Source organism: Salvelinus sp. IW2-2015, linkage group LG17 (assembly GCF_002910315.2).
Source record: "Salvelinus sp. IW2-2015 linkage group LG17, ASM291031v2, whole genome shotgun sequence".
NCBI classification, from domain to species: Eukaryota; Metazoa; Chordata; class Actinopteri; order Salmoniformes; family Salmonidae; genus Salvelinus; species Salvelinus sp. IW2-2015.
Window position 1 is genome coordinate 9,006,635 of NC_036857.1, and position 17,659 is coordinate 9,024,293.

The 17,659-nt window shown below is 43.3% G+C and overlaps 1 protein-coding gene across 1 annotated transcript in view; it reads right to left on the minus strand.

The window, feature by feature from the left end:
* Positions 1-16,214, minus strand: part of LOC111976712 (FYVE, RhoGEF and PH domain-containing protein 3-like) — a 38,709-nt gene extending 22,495 nt beyond the window's left edge. Inside the window, 5 exon segments of the mRNA XM_024005758.2 lie at positions 55-211; positions 5,127-5,263; positions 7,297-7,386; positions 14,466-15,114; positions 15,942-16,214. Of these exon segments, the coding sequence (XP_023861526.2) occupies positions 55-211; positions 5,127-5,263; positions 7,297-7,386; positions 14,466-15,062 (981 nt within the window). The 5' untranslated portion in view covers positions 15,063-15,114; positions 15,942-16,214.
* Between the last annotated feature and the right edge of the window lie 1,445 nt (positions 16,215-17,659).

Sequence of the window (17,659 nt, forward strand, 5' to 3'; positions counted from 1 at the left end):
ACACACACACACACACACACACACACACACACACACACACACACACACACTTACTTGTATATTCTGGACCACACTCTTGAACTGTGATGAGCGTTGGCTCCAGGTGTTGACCAGGTCCATAGCACGGTCAAAGTTCTTCACGTACTCTCCGTACATCTTCATAAAGGGAGCCAGCTTCTGGAGGATATCTCCTATACGCGGGTTTGAGTCCCTAACACACAGAAAACACACACGGCTTAAAACTAAGTCAACGCTCAAAACTGTCATGGTAGATTTTCATGTGTGTATGTACTCTGAACACATATGTTGCAATGTACTTATAGTATACCTAAAGTACACATTTCATTGAATGTAAAATGTAGAATATGGAATTCAGGAAATAGTAAGCTACAGTACATGTACTGTATAAAGTATGGCATCCACTCACTGCTGTAGAGAAAACTCACTGCACAATGTAGAGAAAAACAGGCCAATTCAAGATGGTGCAATGAAATTAATGTAAACACCTTATTTTCTTTGCTCTATGTCATTATAAATAACATATAATTAATCATTCAATTGTTCTCTACAATGTTATAACCTTAATATACACTATATATACAAAAGTATGTGGACACCCCTTCAAATTAGTGGATTCAGCTATTTCAGCCACACCCATTGCTGACAGTTGTATAAAATCGAGCACACAGCCATGCAATCTCCATAGACAAACATTGGCAGTAGCATTGACCTTACTGAAGAGCTCAGTGACTTTCAAAGTGGCACTGTTATAGGATGCCACCTTTCCAACAAGTCAGTTCCTCCAATTCCTGCCCTGCTAGAGCCGCCCCGGTCAACTGTAAGTGTTGTTATCGTGAAGTGGAAACGTCTAGGAGCAACAAAAGCTCAGGAGGTAGGGAACCGAAACCATGGTAGAGGGTGTTGTCACGCTCTGATCTGTTTCACCTGTTCCTGGGGTTGTCTCCACCCCCTCCAGGTGTCGCTTATTTCCCCCAGTGTATTTATCCCTGTGTTTCCTGTGTCTTTGTGCCAGTTCGTCTAGTATGTTTAGTCAAGTCAACCAGCATGTTTTTCCCGTACGCCTTTTCTTTTCTCTTTTTATAGWCCTTCTCTGTCCTGACCCCTGCCTGACTCTGGACTACTTTCCTGCCTGCCTGATCATCCTGCCTGCCCTGACCTTGATTCTGCCTGCCCTTCAGTACCGTTTGGACTCTGATCTGGTTTGGACCTTTTTGCCTGTCCATGACAATTCTCTTGCCTACCCCTTTGGGTTAATAAACATTGTAAGACTCCAACCATCTGCCTCCCGGGTCTGCATCTGGGTCTCGCCTTGTGCCTTGATAGGTGTATGAGTTTACATATAAAACGACGCAAGGTTTATGACTTCGTGCTTTTCAGCTAAAATTATTGTCCAGAATTCTTGCCACCAACAAAATTTTGAATATTTGGGGCATACAGTCATCGCAGCTCTGCAGATTTTGTTGTGAGGATACAGAATCAATTGTTTTGGTATTGCCCTCAGGTAGCCTGTTTCTGGTCTCAGGTTCAGGAAAGGCTGAAAAAGCAAAACATTAATCTAGAATTGACACTAGAAATAGCATTGCTGGGAGATCTGGAGAGACCTGGTCAGTCAATTACTAATACTATTAATACAAGTATGTATCTTCAACTCGCAATCTGGGGATTCCATTCCATTAGATAGGAATTACATCTATTTTAAACATCACAGCATAGTTGAAAGAAACTGTATATGGTGCGTAGAAATCCGAAGAGGGTGGCAAGCAGAGATAGGTGGGATGGGCTGAGGGTTGAGATGTGGAATTGGAGACAAGTGGGAGTGGAGTTGCTGGGCGGGGGATAGAATGACGGGAAAGATACAAGTAAAAAAATTTGGTCAAAATAAAACAAAACAAGTAATCAAAAAGGACGACGAAGCCCCTTTTCATATAATTAATTAAAATGCCTTTATTTGCATGGCATGTTCAATGTTGATGGCATGTTCAATTTGAATGACACTGAGGGGCAACATTGTTACATCTAATGCTTGTTTGCCTGATGCCATGCAGGTGTTTGTACGAGTGTACACATGCATATACACACACTCTCATTCAAACGCACACACGTGCACATACAGGGACACACACATGTGTGCCATACATGCACTGAAATGTATTCAGTTGGCCTTCTGTTATAATTTTTGTTGTCTTTTGTTTTTTGCATTGTTGTGTTCTGTTTTCCTTTGTCTTTCTCTTTTCTGTCTTCTGTTCATTTTGTTGGTTGTTGGTGCTTTGGGGGACAAGGGCTTGGGGAATTATTTTATTATAATTTTTTAATCTCGGTGGGACGGACTATGGGGGAGTTCTCGGATGGTTGAGGAGCAGCTCTCTGGAAACTGTGGGGGGGATCTTGAAGGGCTGGTGGCCTGGCGGTTGGGAGCTTAGGRCGGTGGCTGATGGGTCACTGGTTTGGGTCCCCGTTTTTGACCTTGTGGGAGATCTGTCGACGTGCCCTTGAGCAGGGTGTTGACCCTGGTTGCTTCTGTGGGTCGCTTTGGATGGAAGTCTGTTAGATGATTGAATGTAATGTAATGTAAATGTTGAGCCGCTTCACTGCAAGTAGATTGTATGTGCTGAAGCGTGTAGTGTGTAAAAACTGTCTGTCCTCGGGTTGCAACACTCACTACCGAGCTCCAAACTGCCTCTGGAAGCAATGTCAGCACAATAACTGTTCGTTGGGAGCTTCTCGAAATGGGTTTCCATGGCCGAGCAGCCGCACACAAGCCTAAGATAGCTATGCACAATGCCAAGTGTTGGCTGGAGTGGTGTAAAGCTCGCCGCCAGTGGACTCTGGAGCAATAGAAACACGTTCTCTGGAGTGATGAATCACACTTCATAATCTGGCAGACCAATGGACAACTCTGGATTTGGTGGATTCCAGGAGAACGCTACCTGCCCCAATGCATAGTGCCAACTCTAAAGTTTGGTGGAGGAGGAATAATGGTCTGGGGCTGTTTTTCATGGTTTGGGCTAGGCCCCTTACAGTAGTTCCAGTGAAGGGAAATCGCTACAGCATACAATGACATTCTAGACAATTCTGTGCTTCCAACTTTGTGGCAATAGTTTGGCTTTTTCAGCATGGCAATGCCCCCGTGCACAAAGCAAGGTCCATACAGAAACGGTTTGTCGAGATCGGTGTGGAACAACTTGACTGGCCTGCACATAGCCCTGATCTCAACCCCATCAATCTTCATCATTTTTGGGATGAATTAGAACGCCGACTGCGAGCCAGGCCTAATCACCCAACATCAGTGCCCGACCTCACTAACGCTCTTGTGGCTGAATGGAAGCAAGTCRCCGCAACATCTCATGGAAAGCCATACCAAAAATGTGGAGGCTGTTATAGGAGCAAAGGGGGAACAACTCCATGATTTTGGAATGAGATGTTTGATGAGCAGGTGTCCACATACTTTTGTCCCAGCACAAGGTGCACTCGTGTAATGATCACACTGTTTAATCAGCTTTTTGATATGCCACATCTGTCAGGTGGACCGATTATCTTGGCAAAGGAGAAATGCTCACTAACAGGGATGTAAACAAATGTGTGCGCTAAATTTTGAGAGAAATACGCTTTCAGAGCATATAGAAAATTGCTGGGATCTTTTATTTCAGCTCATGAAACATGGGACCAACACTTTACATGTGGCGTTTATATTTTTGTTGAGTATAGTTTTGTATTCAGTGGATTTCATTTAGAAAAGCCTTTATTTTCACAACCTGCAGCCATTAGTTAGCTTGTCAGTTGAGTTTTGAAGTTAGTTCTATACAACAGTGACCACTTGTTGATCATGCCTGTAATGATATTCCATTCACTCTAAACATGCTACGTTCTTACAGTAAATCGTCCATAACCTTTCAACCATATATGGTAGAGATATGGGGTTTGGACTATTGTTTTTCTCGCGGAATTTGTATAAACCTTGAATGAATGAATAATTTTATAGGTGAATACCGTATATAATGTGTGCAGAATGCAACAGGTGGAATCCCTCTACAAAATTTCTGAAGGACTCAATAATCTCCAGACAGAGAGAGACTGGCGTTGGCACACACACACCCTGCAGATGAAGACAAGCGGATAAAGCCCCCATTCTACCAGCCCGGCACACACTCACACACACACCCCACTGCCCAGCAACAACCCCCCACTGCAACCCAGCTGTCAGAGTTCCGCGGCCAACACACACACTGACTGCACACACACTCACTGGCACACGATTATCCACCAGTAATGAGAGAGAGAGAGAGAGAGAGAGAGAGAGAGAGAGAGGAGAGAGAGAGAGAGAGAGAGAGAGAGAGAGAGAGAGAGAGAGAGAGAGAGAGAGAGGAGAGAGAGAGAGAGAGAGAGAGAGAGAGAGAGAGAGAGAGAGAGAGAGAGAGAGAGAACAATACAGAGAGAGAGAGGAGATAGAGAGATACACAGAGAACAATGGTCAGGCTATGGACAATGGTCAGGCTGTTCACCGGACGTGCTACCTGTCCCAGACCTGCTGTTTTCAACTCTCTAGAGACAGCAGGAGTGGTAGAGATACACTTCAATGATCGGCTATGAAAAGCCAACTGACAATTACTCCTGAGGTGCTGACCTGTTGCACCCTCGACAACTACTGTGATATTATTATTTGACCATGCTGGTCAATTATGAACATTTGAACATTTGAACATCTTGGCCATGTTCTGTTATAATCTCCACCCGGCACAGCCAGAGAGGGACTGGCCACCCCTCAAGTCCTGGTTCCTCTCTAGGTTTCTTCTTAGGTTTAGGGAGTTTTTCCTAGCCACCGTGCTTCTACACCTGCATTGCTTGCTGTTTGGGGTTTTAGGCTGGGTTTCTGTACAGCACTTTGAGATATCAGCTGATCTAAGAAGGGCTATATAAATACATTTGATTTGATTTGAAACAGAGAGAGAGAGATACACAGGCAGACAGACAGACAGATCTGAAACCTAACATCACATTACTGTTGTTTGTGGAAAACTAAGCATCTTATTGCACAGGGAGTCTTACTACGGCTATGCTAATAGAATGTTATTGAAACCCTATTGCAACATTGGCCCTGGTCTCCTCACCATTCTCCAGTGATACGTGTCTTGAGCTCAGGGAGCAGAAACTTGTGGTGGAAGCAGTAGATGGAGGAGATGTTGGAGAAGATCCCTGTTATCACCTCCTGAGGGATTCCAGCTTCTGTCAGCTTAGTGCAAAATACCTACAGACAACAGGAAAGTAATGGTAGAAATGATTAACATATTAAACACACAGAAACTTTACTTACTACATTACTATAAATGATAAAAGAAACCATGGGCTCTTTGACCTAATATTATTTTACAGAGGGATGTGTATGATGGTTAGATCTCTCGACAACACCAGGTCCAAAACCTTTCACCTTCCTGTCAGTCAACCAACCACTGGCCTGTTTGAACCTGTATTTCCATGGCAACCGGTACCACCGTGAAGAAGCAGAAGCTTGATAAAAACAGGAAGCAGCTCKGAGGTTAGCCTAATGCCTTTTGTCTGTAGTCATGTACAGTTGAAGTCGGAGGTTTACATACACTTAGGTTGGAGTCATTAAACTTGTTATTCAACCACTCCACAAATTTCTTGTTAACAAACTATAGTTTTMGCAAGTCGGTTAGGACATCMACTTTGTGCATGACACAAGTCATTTTTCCAACAATTGTTTACAGACAGTTTATTTCACTTATAATTCACTGTATCACAATTCCATTGGGTCAGAAGTTTACATACACTAAGTTGACTGTGCCTTTAAAAAGCTTGGAAAATTACAGAAAATGATGTCATGGCTTTAGAAGCTTCTGATAGGCTAATTAACATAATTTGCGTCAGTTGGAGGTGTACCTGTGGATGTATTTCAAGGCCTACCTTCAAACTCAGTGCCTCTTTGCTGACATCATGGGAAAATCAAAAGAAATCAGCCAAGACCTCAGAAAAAAATTGTAGACCTCCACAAGTCTGGTTCATCCTTGGGAGCAATTTCCAAACGCCTGAAGGTACACGTTCATCTGTACAAACAATAGTACGCAATTGTAACACCATGGACCACGCAGCTGTCATACCGCTCAGGAAGGAGACGCGTTCTGTCTCCTAGAGATGAACGTACTTTGGTGCGAAAAGTGCAAATCAATCCCAGAACAACAGCAAAGGACCTTGTGACGATGCTGGAGGAAACAGCACAAAAGTATCTATATCCATGGTAAAACGAGTCCTATATCGACATAACCTGAAAGGCCCTCAGCAAGGAAGAAGCCTGCTCCAAAACCGCCATAAAAAAGCCAGACTACTGTTTGCAACTGCATATGGGGAAAAGATCGTACTTTTTGGAGAAATGTCCTCTGGTTGATGAAACAAAAATAGAACTGTTTTGGCCATAATGACCATCGTTATGTTTGAGGAAGAAGGGGGAGGCTTGCAAGCCAAAGAACACCATCCCACCATGAAGCACGGGGGTGGCAGCATCATGTTGTGGGGGTGCTTTGCTGCAGGAGGGACTGGTGTACTTCACAAAATAGATGGCATCATGAGGAAAGAAAATGATGTGGATATATTGAAGCAACATCTCAAGACATCAGTCAGGAAGTTAAAGCTTGGTCGCAAATGGGTCTTCCAAATGGACAATGACCACAAGCATACTTCCAAAGTTGTGGCAAAATGGCTTAAGGACAAACAAGTCAAGGTATTGGAGTTGCATCACAAAAGCCCTGACCTCAATCCTATAGAAAATGTGTGGGAAGAACTGAAAAAGCGTGTGCGAGCAAGGAGGCCTACAAACCTGATTCAGTTACACCAGCTCTGTCAGGAGGAATCAGCCAAAATTCACCCAACTTATTGTGGAAGGCTACCCAAAACGTTTGATCCAAGTTAAACAATTTAAAGGCAAAGCTACCAAATACTAATTGAGTGTATGTAAGACTTCTGACCCACTGGGAATGTGATGAAATAAATAAAAGCTGAAATAAATCATTCTCTCTACTATTATTCTAACATTTCACATTCTTAAGATAAAGTGGTGATCCTAGCTGACCTAAGACAGGGAATTTTTACTCMGATTAAATGTCAGGAATTGTGAAAAACTGAGTTTAAATGTATTTGGCTAAGGTGTATGTAAACTTCCGACTTCAGCTGTACGTGACTGTCACCCTCAACAACAAATAATGAAAACGTCTCTACTATGATAGGAAGACCAACGGTGTATCTCACAACCCATATGTGTGTGTGTACCTGGTCCAGGAGGTTGAGTCTCTTGACGTAGGCCTCCTCAGTGTGAAGGAGCTCTCTGGCGATGTTCAGTAACCTCTGGGTCTCAGAGCACTGAGAGACAGAAGAGGACACACACAGTCAGACACACCAAACCATCCTAAACCTATAGAATCCACTCAACTACACAAAGCTACACTAGACCTCTATCATACACTACACATATGCCTCTGAGCCTATGACCTTTGAGAGAGAATATCAGCAATATTAACACAAAACACATTTGTGTTTAGGCCTGTTGGTGAAAGCAACGGAACTCTAACTAYTAAAAACATACAAAGAAAAAAGTGGTCTGAAATGGGGATGTTCGCTGGCACTCTTTTCATCTCAGTTATTGATTGAATGGGCCAACCTCATACTGTGTCAGCGTATGTTGTAGTCTTAAATGTCTTCTTTTTTTTTTTTWGTCTAGTCTAAAATATCATTAAGTCTTGCTCACATTTATTTATGTCTTTGGAATAATGATTTAGTCTAGTTATTGTCGAAATGACAAAAACAGTGGTCCATTTCAGTCAACTAAATGCCCTTTCATTTTAGTCATATTTTAGTGAGAAAAAGGAAGGAACCCGCACACTGCTCTTGATAGTATCACTGCTCTTTAATAAGCTTTACGTATCAGAGCTTTGAAAATCTCTGATGTGGGCCGTGAGGCCGATATGTAAGCTTAATGAAGAGCAGTGATACTATCAAGAGCAGTGTGCAGGTTCCTTCCCTTTTCTCATTTTATTAAACTGTTACCATGCACCTGCAAAAAAAGATGTGCGGGTGCCTTTTGAATTTTGAATTAGTCATATTTTAGTCACATCACATTTTTATTGCCTCATTAACCTATAGCAAAAATAAATCACTGTCTTCCATATGCACAAACATACATTGCCTTGTCCTACCAAACATATTCTTCTGCATAACATCCTATTCTCTTCCCAACAGCAGAAAGATGACAAACATACTGTATATAAGAATATCTGAGAATTATCTGGCGAGAGAGAGAGAGAGAGAGAGAAGGAACGAGAGAAAAAGAGAGTGAGAGAGAAATATAGAATGAGAGAAATAGAGAGAGAGCAGCACAATCACCAGATGTTGCCGCAAAATTTTGGCAAAGTAGTATGGGTTGCACCTCTGTCACTCGGTTGCGTCATTGCCATTGTTATCAACATTCCACAGACACCGTAGCCACATTGTTGCAAAACATTATCGAACATTGCAGATAGAAATTCTATGAATAGAGCCAACGTTATTCCTTATTCAACTTGTCAGAGAGTCATGTTTGTTCTACATAGCATATTTCTATCTGATCGTTCCAAAATGTTGTGTCCAGCTGAATGCGCACCAGGTTGTTAGCTATACTGTAGCTAGCTAATGAGGTAACATGACTGAACAAGGTATAGCCTAAACAAACTGTCCGGCCCGCAAGTAGCCTAGTTTTAGAACGGCCCGCGATATGCTTTATGGATGTAAAATAAGGCCCGCCACAATGCACAATAGACATTTTTAAAACGTAGCGCAGGTATTTTGGGTCATATCTTTTGAACGGTAAAGGCTCAAATTACCTTGAGGAAAACAGGGAGACTTGGCTATGTTGGCTATAGAACTTGGCTATGAAATCCAATGGGGAAACTGGGAGGGTTGAGCAAGACTACAATTTCAAACAGCCTTTCTAGACTCAAGGGGAAGAAAAATATAGCTAGACTGTTGCTTTACTATTAAACACTATGCTATTGTTTTTAATTTCGTAAAGCTGATTGTGGTTCTTAACCAGCGAAAAGGTAGCTAACTAGAAGGTTGGTGGTGACTGGTTAGCTATGGGGAAGCAAGAGGGTTGCCTGCACAATGTGTATAATCTGAGGAGTCGAAGCGGAGCCTGTCTGCCCACATGCATCGCTTGCTCCCCCGCAGCTCACCAGCTGATGTAGCCTGTGTGTGCCGAGTGTGGCCCATCCTTCCCACTGCTGAACAGAACTGTGCTGCGCATCTGTGCTGCTAATATCAATTGTGCTTATCACTGAAAAGCTCTCAATCTCTCCAAAAGCTCTTGTCCAGTCCATTTAGTAGTCAGATTTTAGTGACAGAGATAATCATTTTTTTTAGGGCTAGGGGGCAGCATTTTCACTTTTGGATGAATTGGTGCCCAAATTGAACGGCCTCCTATTCTGTCCCAGATGATAATATATGCATATTATTGTTACTATTGGATGGAAAACACTCTGAAGTTTCTAAAACTGTTTGAATTATGTCTGTGAGTATAACAGAACTCATATGGCAGGCAAACTTCCAAACATGAAGTGAAAATTCTGAAAAGGGTCGATGTGAAAGACATCGCCTATTCAAATCCCTGTAATTTATGGATCTGTTTCATACGCCTTCCACTAGATGTCAACAGTCAGTAGAACGTGGAATGAAGCCTCTAGTGTGATGTGGGGCCGGATGGGAGCTATTTGAGTCACTGGTCTGGCAGATTTCCAGTTCCTGGTCACGCACGCTAGCCATGTGTGCCATTAGTTATACAGACATGAAGAAATGCTCCAGTTGGGACGTTATTGGATATATATGATAACAACATCCTGAAGATTGATTCTCTACTAAGTTTGACCAGTTTATTCGACTTGTAATATAAAATTTTGAAGTTTTCGTCCGACGTTTGCCTTCATTTGCGCCAGTGTTTGGACACGTGTACTACACGTGCTAGCTAAAGTTGCTAATTTGACATAAGTAATGGACATTATCGAACAAAAAAAACGATTTATTGTGGAAATAGGATTCCTGGCATTGCATTCTGATTAAGATAATCAAAGGTAAGGGAATATTTATGATGTAATTTCGTATTTCTGTTGACTCCAACATGGCTGAGAAATGTTATTTATATTTGAGCGCCGTCTCAGATTATTGCATGGTGTGCTTTTTACAAAAGTTTTTTTTTTTTAATCTGACACAGCGGTTGCATTAAGAACCAGTGTATCTTTAATTGAATATTTCTGAATATTTCTGTTATATGACGTGGCTCTCTGTAATTATATTTTGGAGGCATTTCTGAACATGGCGCCAATGTAAACCGAGATTTGTGGATATAAATATGCACATTATCGAACAAYACATAAATGTATTGTGTAACATGATGTCATATGAGTGTCATCTGATGAAGATGTTCAAAGGTTAGTGATTAATTGTATCTCTATTTCTGTTTTTTGTGAAAGCTATCTTTGGCTGGGAAAAATGGCTGTGTGTTTTTTGGATTTGGTGGTGATCTAACATAAATATATGTTGTGTTTTCGCTGTAAAACATTTWAAAAATCGGACACGATGGGTAGATTAACAAGATGTTTATCTTTCATTTGCTGTATTGGACTTGTTAATGTGTGAAAATTAAATATTTCAAAAAAATATTTTTTAATTTCGCGCGCTGCCTTTTCAGCGGAATGTTGGAGGGGGGGGTTCGCTAGCGGAACGCATGTCCTAGAAAGGTTAAGTCAATTGAAAAAAAAAAAAATCTTTAGTTATAGTCTTTTCTGGGTCTATTTAGTCAGTTAAAGTCTCATCAATTGCCACTGGAAAATTGGTGTTTGTCGAATATTTTTGTCACTTTTTTGTTAATGAAATTAACACTGGCATGTTGCAGTAATCAGCTGTCAGTTCTGGTTTACTGAGCGCTGATTTAGTCACCAATACTGTGTTTACTAGTGGAGCTGAGATGAAATATAAACTGCTGCGGATGTGTATTCGGTTTCACTACTTCACAGGTTCTAGAACAGGGATTAACATAATGGGTGAAATTACATTCCTGGACTGACAGTGACAAGGACCAGACCTCACAGAGTGAGGATGTACTATATTGTGACATTGTGTTTTGTAACAGCTGTCTGGTACACACACATTATCACACACACAACCAGGAAATAGGAGAAAACTGTGAAACATACTGTACAGACACACTATACAAACAAAAGTATGTGGACACCCCTTCAAATCAGTGGATTCGGCTATTTCAGCCACACCCGTTGCTGAGAGGTGTATAAAAACACATTGTCACGTGTGCTCTATCTCCGACCTCTAGGTCACCAGGCTGTTGATTATTGCGCACACTTGTCACGCGCATCAGCGCCTAATGACACTCACCTGGACTCCATCACCTCCTTGATTACCTGCCCTATTTATGTCACTCCCTTTGGTTCCTTCCCCAGGCGTTATTGTTTCTGTTTCTGTTTCATGTCTGTGAGTTGGTCGTGTTTTGTATTTTGTTTCGTTCATTTATTAAATGATTCACTCTCTGAACTTGCTTCCCGATTCCCAGCGCACACGTTACACACACAGCCATTCGATCTCCATAGACAAACATTGTCAGTAGAATGGCCTTACTGAAGAGCTCAGTGACTTTCAACATGGCACCGTCATAGGATGCCACCTTTCCATCAAGTTAGTACGTCAAATTTCTGACGTGCTAGAGTCAGAAATTAAGTAAGTTAAATGTAAGTGTTGTTATTGTGAAGTGGAAACGTCTAGAAGCAACAATGGCTCAGCCACGAAGTGGTAGGCCACACAATCTCACAGAAAGGGACCGCCGAGTGCTGAAGCACATACACGTAAAAATGGTCTGTTCTCGGTTGCAACACTCACTACCGAGTTCCAAACTGCCTCTGGAAGCAACGTCAGCACAATAATTGTTAATCGGAAGCTTTATAAAATAGGTTTTCATGGCCGAACAGCCACACACAAGCCTAAGATCGGCATGGGCAATGCAAAGCATCAGCAGGAGTGGTGTAAAGCTCATCGCCATTGGACTCTGAAGCAGTGGAAACACATTCTCTGGAGTGATGAATCACACTTCACCACGGCCGAATCTGGGTTTGGCGGATGCCAGGAGAACACTACCTGCCTGAATGCATAGTGCAACTATAAAGTTTGGTGGAGGAGGAATAATGATCTGGGGCTGTTTTTCATGGTCTGGGCTAGGCCCCTTAGTTCCAGTGAAGGGAAATCTTAACGCTACAGCATACAATGGCAATCTAGACATTTCTGTGCTTCCAACTTTGTGGCAACAGTTTGGAGAAGGCCATTTACTGTTTCAACATGACAATGCCGTGCACAAAGCGAGGTCCATACAGAAATGGTTTGTCGAGGTTGGTGTGGAAGAACTTGACTGCACTGCACAGAGCACTGACCTCAACCCCATCGAGCAACTTTGGGATGAATTGGAATGCCGACTGCGAGCCAGGCCTAAACACCCAACATCAGTGGCGGACCTCACTAATACTCTTGTGGCTGAATGGAAGCAAGTCCCTGCGGCAATATTCCAACATCTAGTGGAAAGCCTTCCCAGAAGAGTGTAGGCTGTTGTAGCAGCAAAGAGGGGACCAACACAATATTAATGCCCATGATTTTGGAATGAGATGTCCACATTCTTTTGGTCATGCAGTGTATGTTCACAAACAAGCACACACTCACATAGGCATAATAATACCCAGCAGGTAAAATATCTCATCTATTTCTGTAGCAGAGGATGCTAAAGACTGAAAGAAAGTACATTTCTTTATTTTCCTGTCGCAATGTGCATCCCCACAACCCACATCCTCTGTGACAACAGTGTCATTAAAACGCTATCAACATACCAGCTGTTAGTGTCAGAGAGTGGCACTGTCCCCTCACACCCCTCCCCACACACCTCCCGCCCCTCCACACACACATTTCCTCTTGACAGTAATGCTGACATCAAGAAACATGAGGTCCCTTGCTCATCAGGAAAAGGGTATGGGCTGTCACTACGGTGTGTGTGTTTGTGTGTCTGTGGAAGTGCGTGTGCTCACATGGGTGTGTGTTTGGGTGTGTTGGGCTGTGCCCCATCATAACAATGCTGAGGGGATAAATTCACAGTGCTGCTAACACCCATGATGACTGTCCTGTACTGATGACTGTCCTGTACTGATGACTCTCCTGTACTGATGACTCTCCTGTACTGATAACACCCATGATTACTGATGACTCTCCTGTACTGATGACTCTCCTGTACTGATGACTGTCCTGTACTGATGACTGTCCTGTACTGATGACTCTCCTGTACTGATGACCTCCTTTACTTGATGACTCTCCTGTACTGATGACTCTCCTGTACTGATGACTGTCCTGTACTGATGACTGTCCTGTACTGATGACTCTCCTGTACTGATGACTTTCCTGTACTGATGACTCTCCTGTACTGATGACTCTCCTGTACTGATGACTCTCCTGTACTGATGACTGTCCTGTACTGATGACTGTCCTGTACTGATGACTCTCCTGTACTGATGACACCCATGATGACTGTTCCTGTTACTGATGACACCCATGATGACTGTCCTGTACTGATGACTGTCCTGTACTGATGACACCCATGATGACTGTCCTGTACTGATGACTCTCCTGTACTGATGACACCCATGATGACTGTCCTGTACTGATGACACCCATGATGACTGTCCTGTAATCTAGTTTCAGCTACCACTCACCACCTCCGCCCACCCATCTCTTTCTCACACTTGTCCTCGTTAGCTAACTTTCAGCACACTCTCTCACTCTCTTGCTGACTTGCATTCTGTCTCTCTATTTTTTCTATACCTCCTTTTCTCTCTTTCTATTTCTGTCTGATGTTTCTTGACCTTCCACTCATCCTTTAATTTCAATAAATAGACAATATTTTTCTGACAAGGGGGTTCATGTATACCGGACCGGTAAGATGTGAAGTTCTCTGTTGGAAGTGTCAGTATCACTCTCACACAGATCAACGGTGGGAAGTCAGAGGAAACAGCAGCTGAGCTGTGTGCAGGTTTCTGTCTGGTTTAGTCTGTCCTCTAGCAGCAGTCACAAGATCCTTTTACAGCCCTGGGCAGGTACTCATCTCCCTACACCCCACAGCACATCCACTTTTAAATACCGCACACACTCTTGTGACCACCACACATACACTTGAGTCTGAAATAGTGTGTCTGTTTGTTTGTTTGGGTGTGTGTGTGTGTGCTGTGTATAGGACCACAGTTTCATTAAAAAAACACCTGAAACTGATGTAGACTTTCAGATAGTTCACCCAGACAATAATAGATGGTCAGGTTACAGTTACTGCTCTATGGACTGAGAGGACTGATAAGAATGTGTGTGTGTGTCTGACTCACCCTGTGTGTGTCTGTCTTCTCTCCTCCCTCCATCTCCCCACTGCTGACCTCATCCAGGTCACTGTCCTCGTCCTGCGTGGAGTCACGCTTGTTGTCCAGGGTTATGCAGCAGGACACGCTGGTCTCCGTCTCCGTGACGCTGTCATAGCGCTCTTCCTCGTCGATGGCGTCCTCGTTGGGGAACACCTCCCCCTCCACCGTACACGATGGGCTGTCAATCCCGCTGTCCCTGTTGGGAATCTTCCCATTTAAGTTCTGCTCTGAGGAGAGAGAGTCCGGATTGTCCTGGAGCTCATGGGAAGAGCCTCTCTCCTCCCGCTCCACATCGTCAAGGGAACCAACTCTATCGCCATGGGCGATGTCGAGGTGGTCCTCCATTGAGTCCAGAGGAATGTCCTCGTGGCCGTCGATGCGGAGTGAGGCCAGGCGTGATAGTTCTATCAGCTCTGTGACCTCATCAATCCGCTCCGAGACGATATGTGCAAGTTTGTCGGCAGGGGAGCGTTCCCCAGAGTCCTTTGCTCCTGCTGACCCTGAAGGGGAGTGTGCTGTGGGGTCAGGGGCAGAGGGGGGTGTGGTCTCAGACATGGCGTTCATACTCAGGCACAGGTGGAGCTGATTCTTCGGGGGGACGCCAAGAATCGGAATCCTGGGAAATAAAGAAGAAACGTGACTAAAAAACGAGGCACTTGTACAATGAAACCTTTCTCACATTTCAGTCTTGGTTGGACTGAAAACCACAACTATGTATTCTGTGACAGAGGGTAAGACAGACATTGAGTGTGTATTCTGTGACAGAGGCTAAACAGACAGTTGAGTGGTATTCTTGACAGAGGTAATGCACAGGCATTGAGTGTGTATTCTGTGATTGAAAGGTGTTAAGACAGACATTGGTTATTCTGTGACACAGGTAAACAGACATTGAGTGTTGGTTCTGTACAGAGGAAGACAGGCAGTTGATGCAGGTTGAATTCTGTGACAAGGTAAGACAGACATTAGTTGTTATTCGTGACAGAGGTAAGACAACATTGAGTGTGTATTCTGTGACAGGTAAGACAGACATTGAGTGTTTATTTGTGACAGAGGGTAAGACAGACATGAGTGTGTATTCTGTGACAGAGGTAAGACAGACATTGAGTTATTTCTGTGACAGAGGTAACAGACATTGAGTGTGTATCTGTACAGAGGTAAGACAACATTGAGTGTGTATTCTGTGAGAGGTAAGACAGACATTGAGTGTGTATTCTGTGACAGAGGGTAAGACACACATTGAGTGTGTATTCTGTGACTGAGGGTAAGACAGACATTGAGTGTGTATTCTGTGACAGAGGGTAAGACAGACATTGAGTGTGTATTCCGTGCAAAACATTCATACTCATATAACAATACCCACATCATAAATCATCCAACTAAATATAATGATACAGGGTGAGAACACCTTGTGGATCTCCTACCCCCTGCAGTGCAGTAAAGTACCTGGACTTCTCAAACCTTTCGATGAGTAGCCCCACGTTCTGGGCTTCTCTTTGAGGCAGTGTGGCCAGGCCAGGGGGGGTCTGGCTGGGACGCGGTTTGGGCGAAGTTGGGGGAGCAGGCAGCGGCCTGGAGGGGGCCGGGGGGATCCTCTTGGGCTTCTTGTCCTGTCCGAGGGCCAGCAGGTGCGGGGGCTTAGGCGGCACTGTAGGTCCAGGTCCAGGAAGAGGGGGAATGGAGTGCGGAAGAAGGAATGAGTGAAAAAGACAGATACAAGGTCAGGTRACTGGTGTGACGACAGAAACAGTCCCGTTTCAAGTGCCCCGGTGTGAGAAAGCCTCCATTTCTGTATTCCAGACGCCCTTGGCTGCTGCACCTACCTACTCACAAAACCACAGTCCAAATGCCACCGCAAAACACAACATATAAATGCTCAACTCTAAGAGTAGGTCCTGGAACACAGCACAGGAGAAGTTCTGATGCTGCTTCACAGAGCTAAGACTGCTTCCTGGTTTCAGAACAGGATGCAGTGATGTCTGCTTGTAAGCCATTGTGGTTTCAAAGTCAGATAAAAAAAACACAAGCACACAGACAAAAAAATTACAGAACGAGAGCAGTCCAAAAACAGACTGCACAAATGGCCACCCACACTATCAGAGGCTAACACGCTACTGTATAGCTAGCTACATGCTCTTAAAACATGGTTATTGCAGAATGCATTTAGAGGACACTAGGTGTTTTCTATATATTTTATGCAGGCCAGTCTTTGCTGTGTGCTTGGTATTGTATTAGGGCTGAATGAGGAAGCAGGTATCTCTCTGAGTGTGTGTGTGGCTACAGCACAGCCTAAAGCAGGGGCTCTTAAACTTTTTCAGCCTGGGACCCAAATGAGATATTCTGTGTTTTCCTGGGACCCAAGCATAGGAAAATATGCTACTTTACGTAAATATCGGTACATTTCATTGCCCTTATGCCTAAAAAAATGCAATATAGACAAAAACAAATAACAATGAAATACCCATAAATATCTTTTGTTTATTTTTCTCCGTTAAAAACACTCTTACATACCTGTCTATGTTGGAACTGTTGCTGTTAAAATACAATAAATCATTTCATTCTGAACTGGAATAAACGGATTGATCACATCACAGATGTATAACAGAACATACACACACACAGGCTTTTTGATCGTGCAACCCTCAGTAACAGTACAGATGAAAAGTGATCAGGCCTACTGTACATCTTACTGTACATCTTACTGTATACATTATTGTTGATAGAAAGTCTAGGTTGGAACTGTTGCTGTTAAAATACATATGTTTTATTCTGAACTGGAATAAACTGATTGATGACATCACACAGACGTAGACCAGAAACACACACACATACACACAGTCCTAATGAGAGGTGTGTGGCTGGTTGTAGTTTTCAACAAGCAGGTCTATTCTGGACTCCGTTTTTTAACAGTGTAACACTGAGGTGATGCTCAGCAATGACACTGTTTCTGTACTTCAGAACCCTGACTTGCATAGGTATGTGGTGCCAAACTGGATCAGAACATCTACTGCTTTCTCAGTCAGGCAGGAGACGGCTTCCTGCTGTAGATGATCAACCCAGAACTGTGTGAGTGTTTGCCTCAAAAAGCATCTGGCTTCAATCAGTTTATTCCAGTTCAGAATAAAACAAATTACTTGTAACAGCAACAGTTCCAACCTAGACTT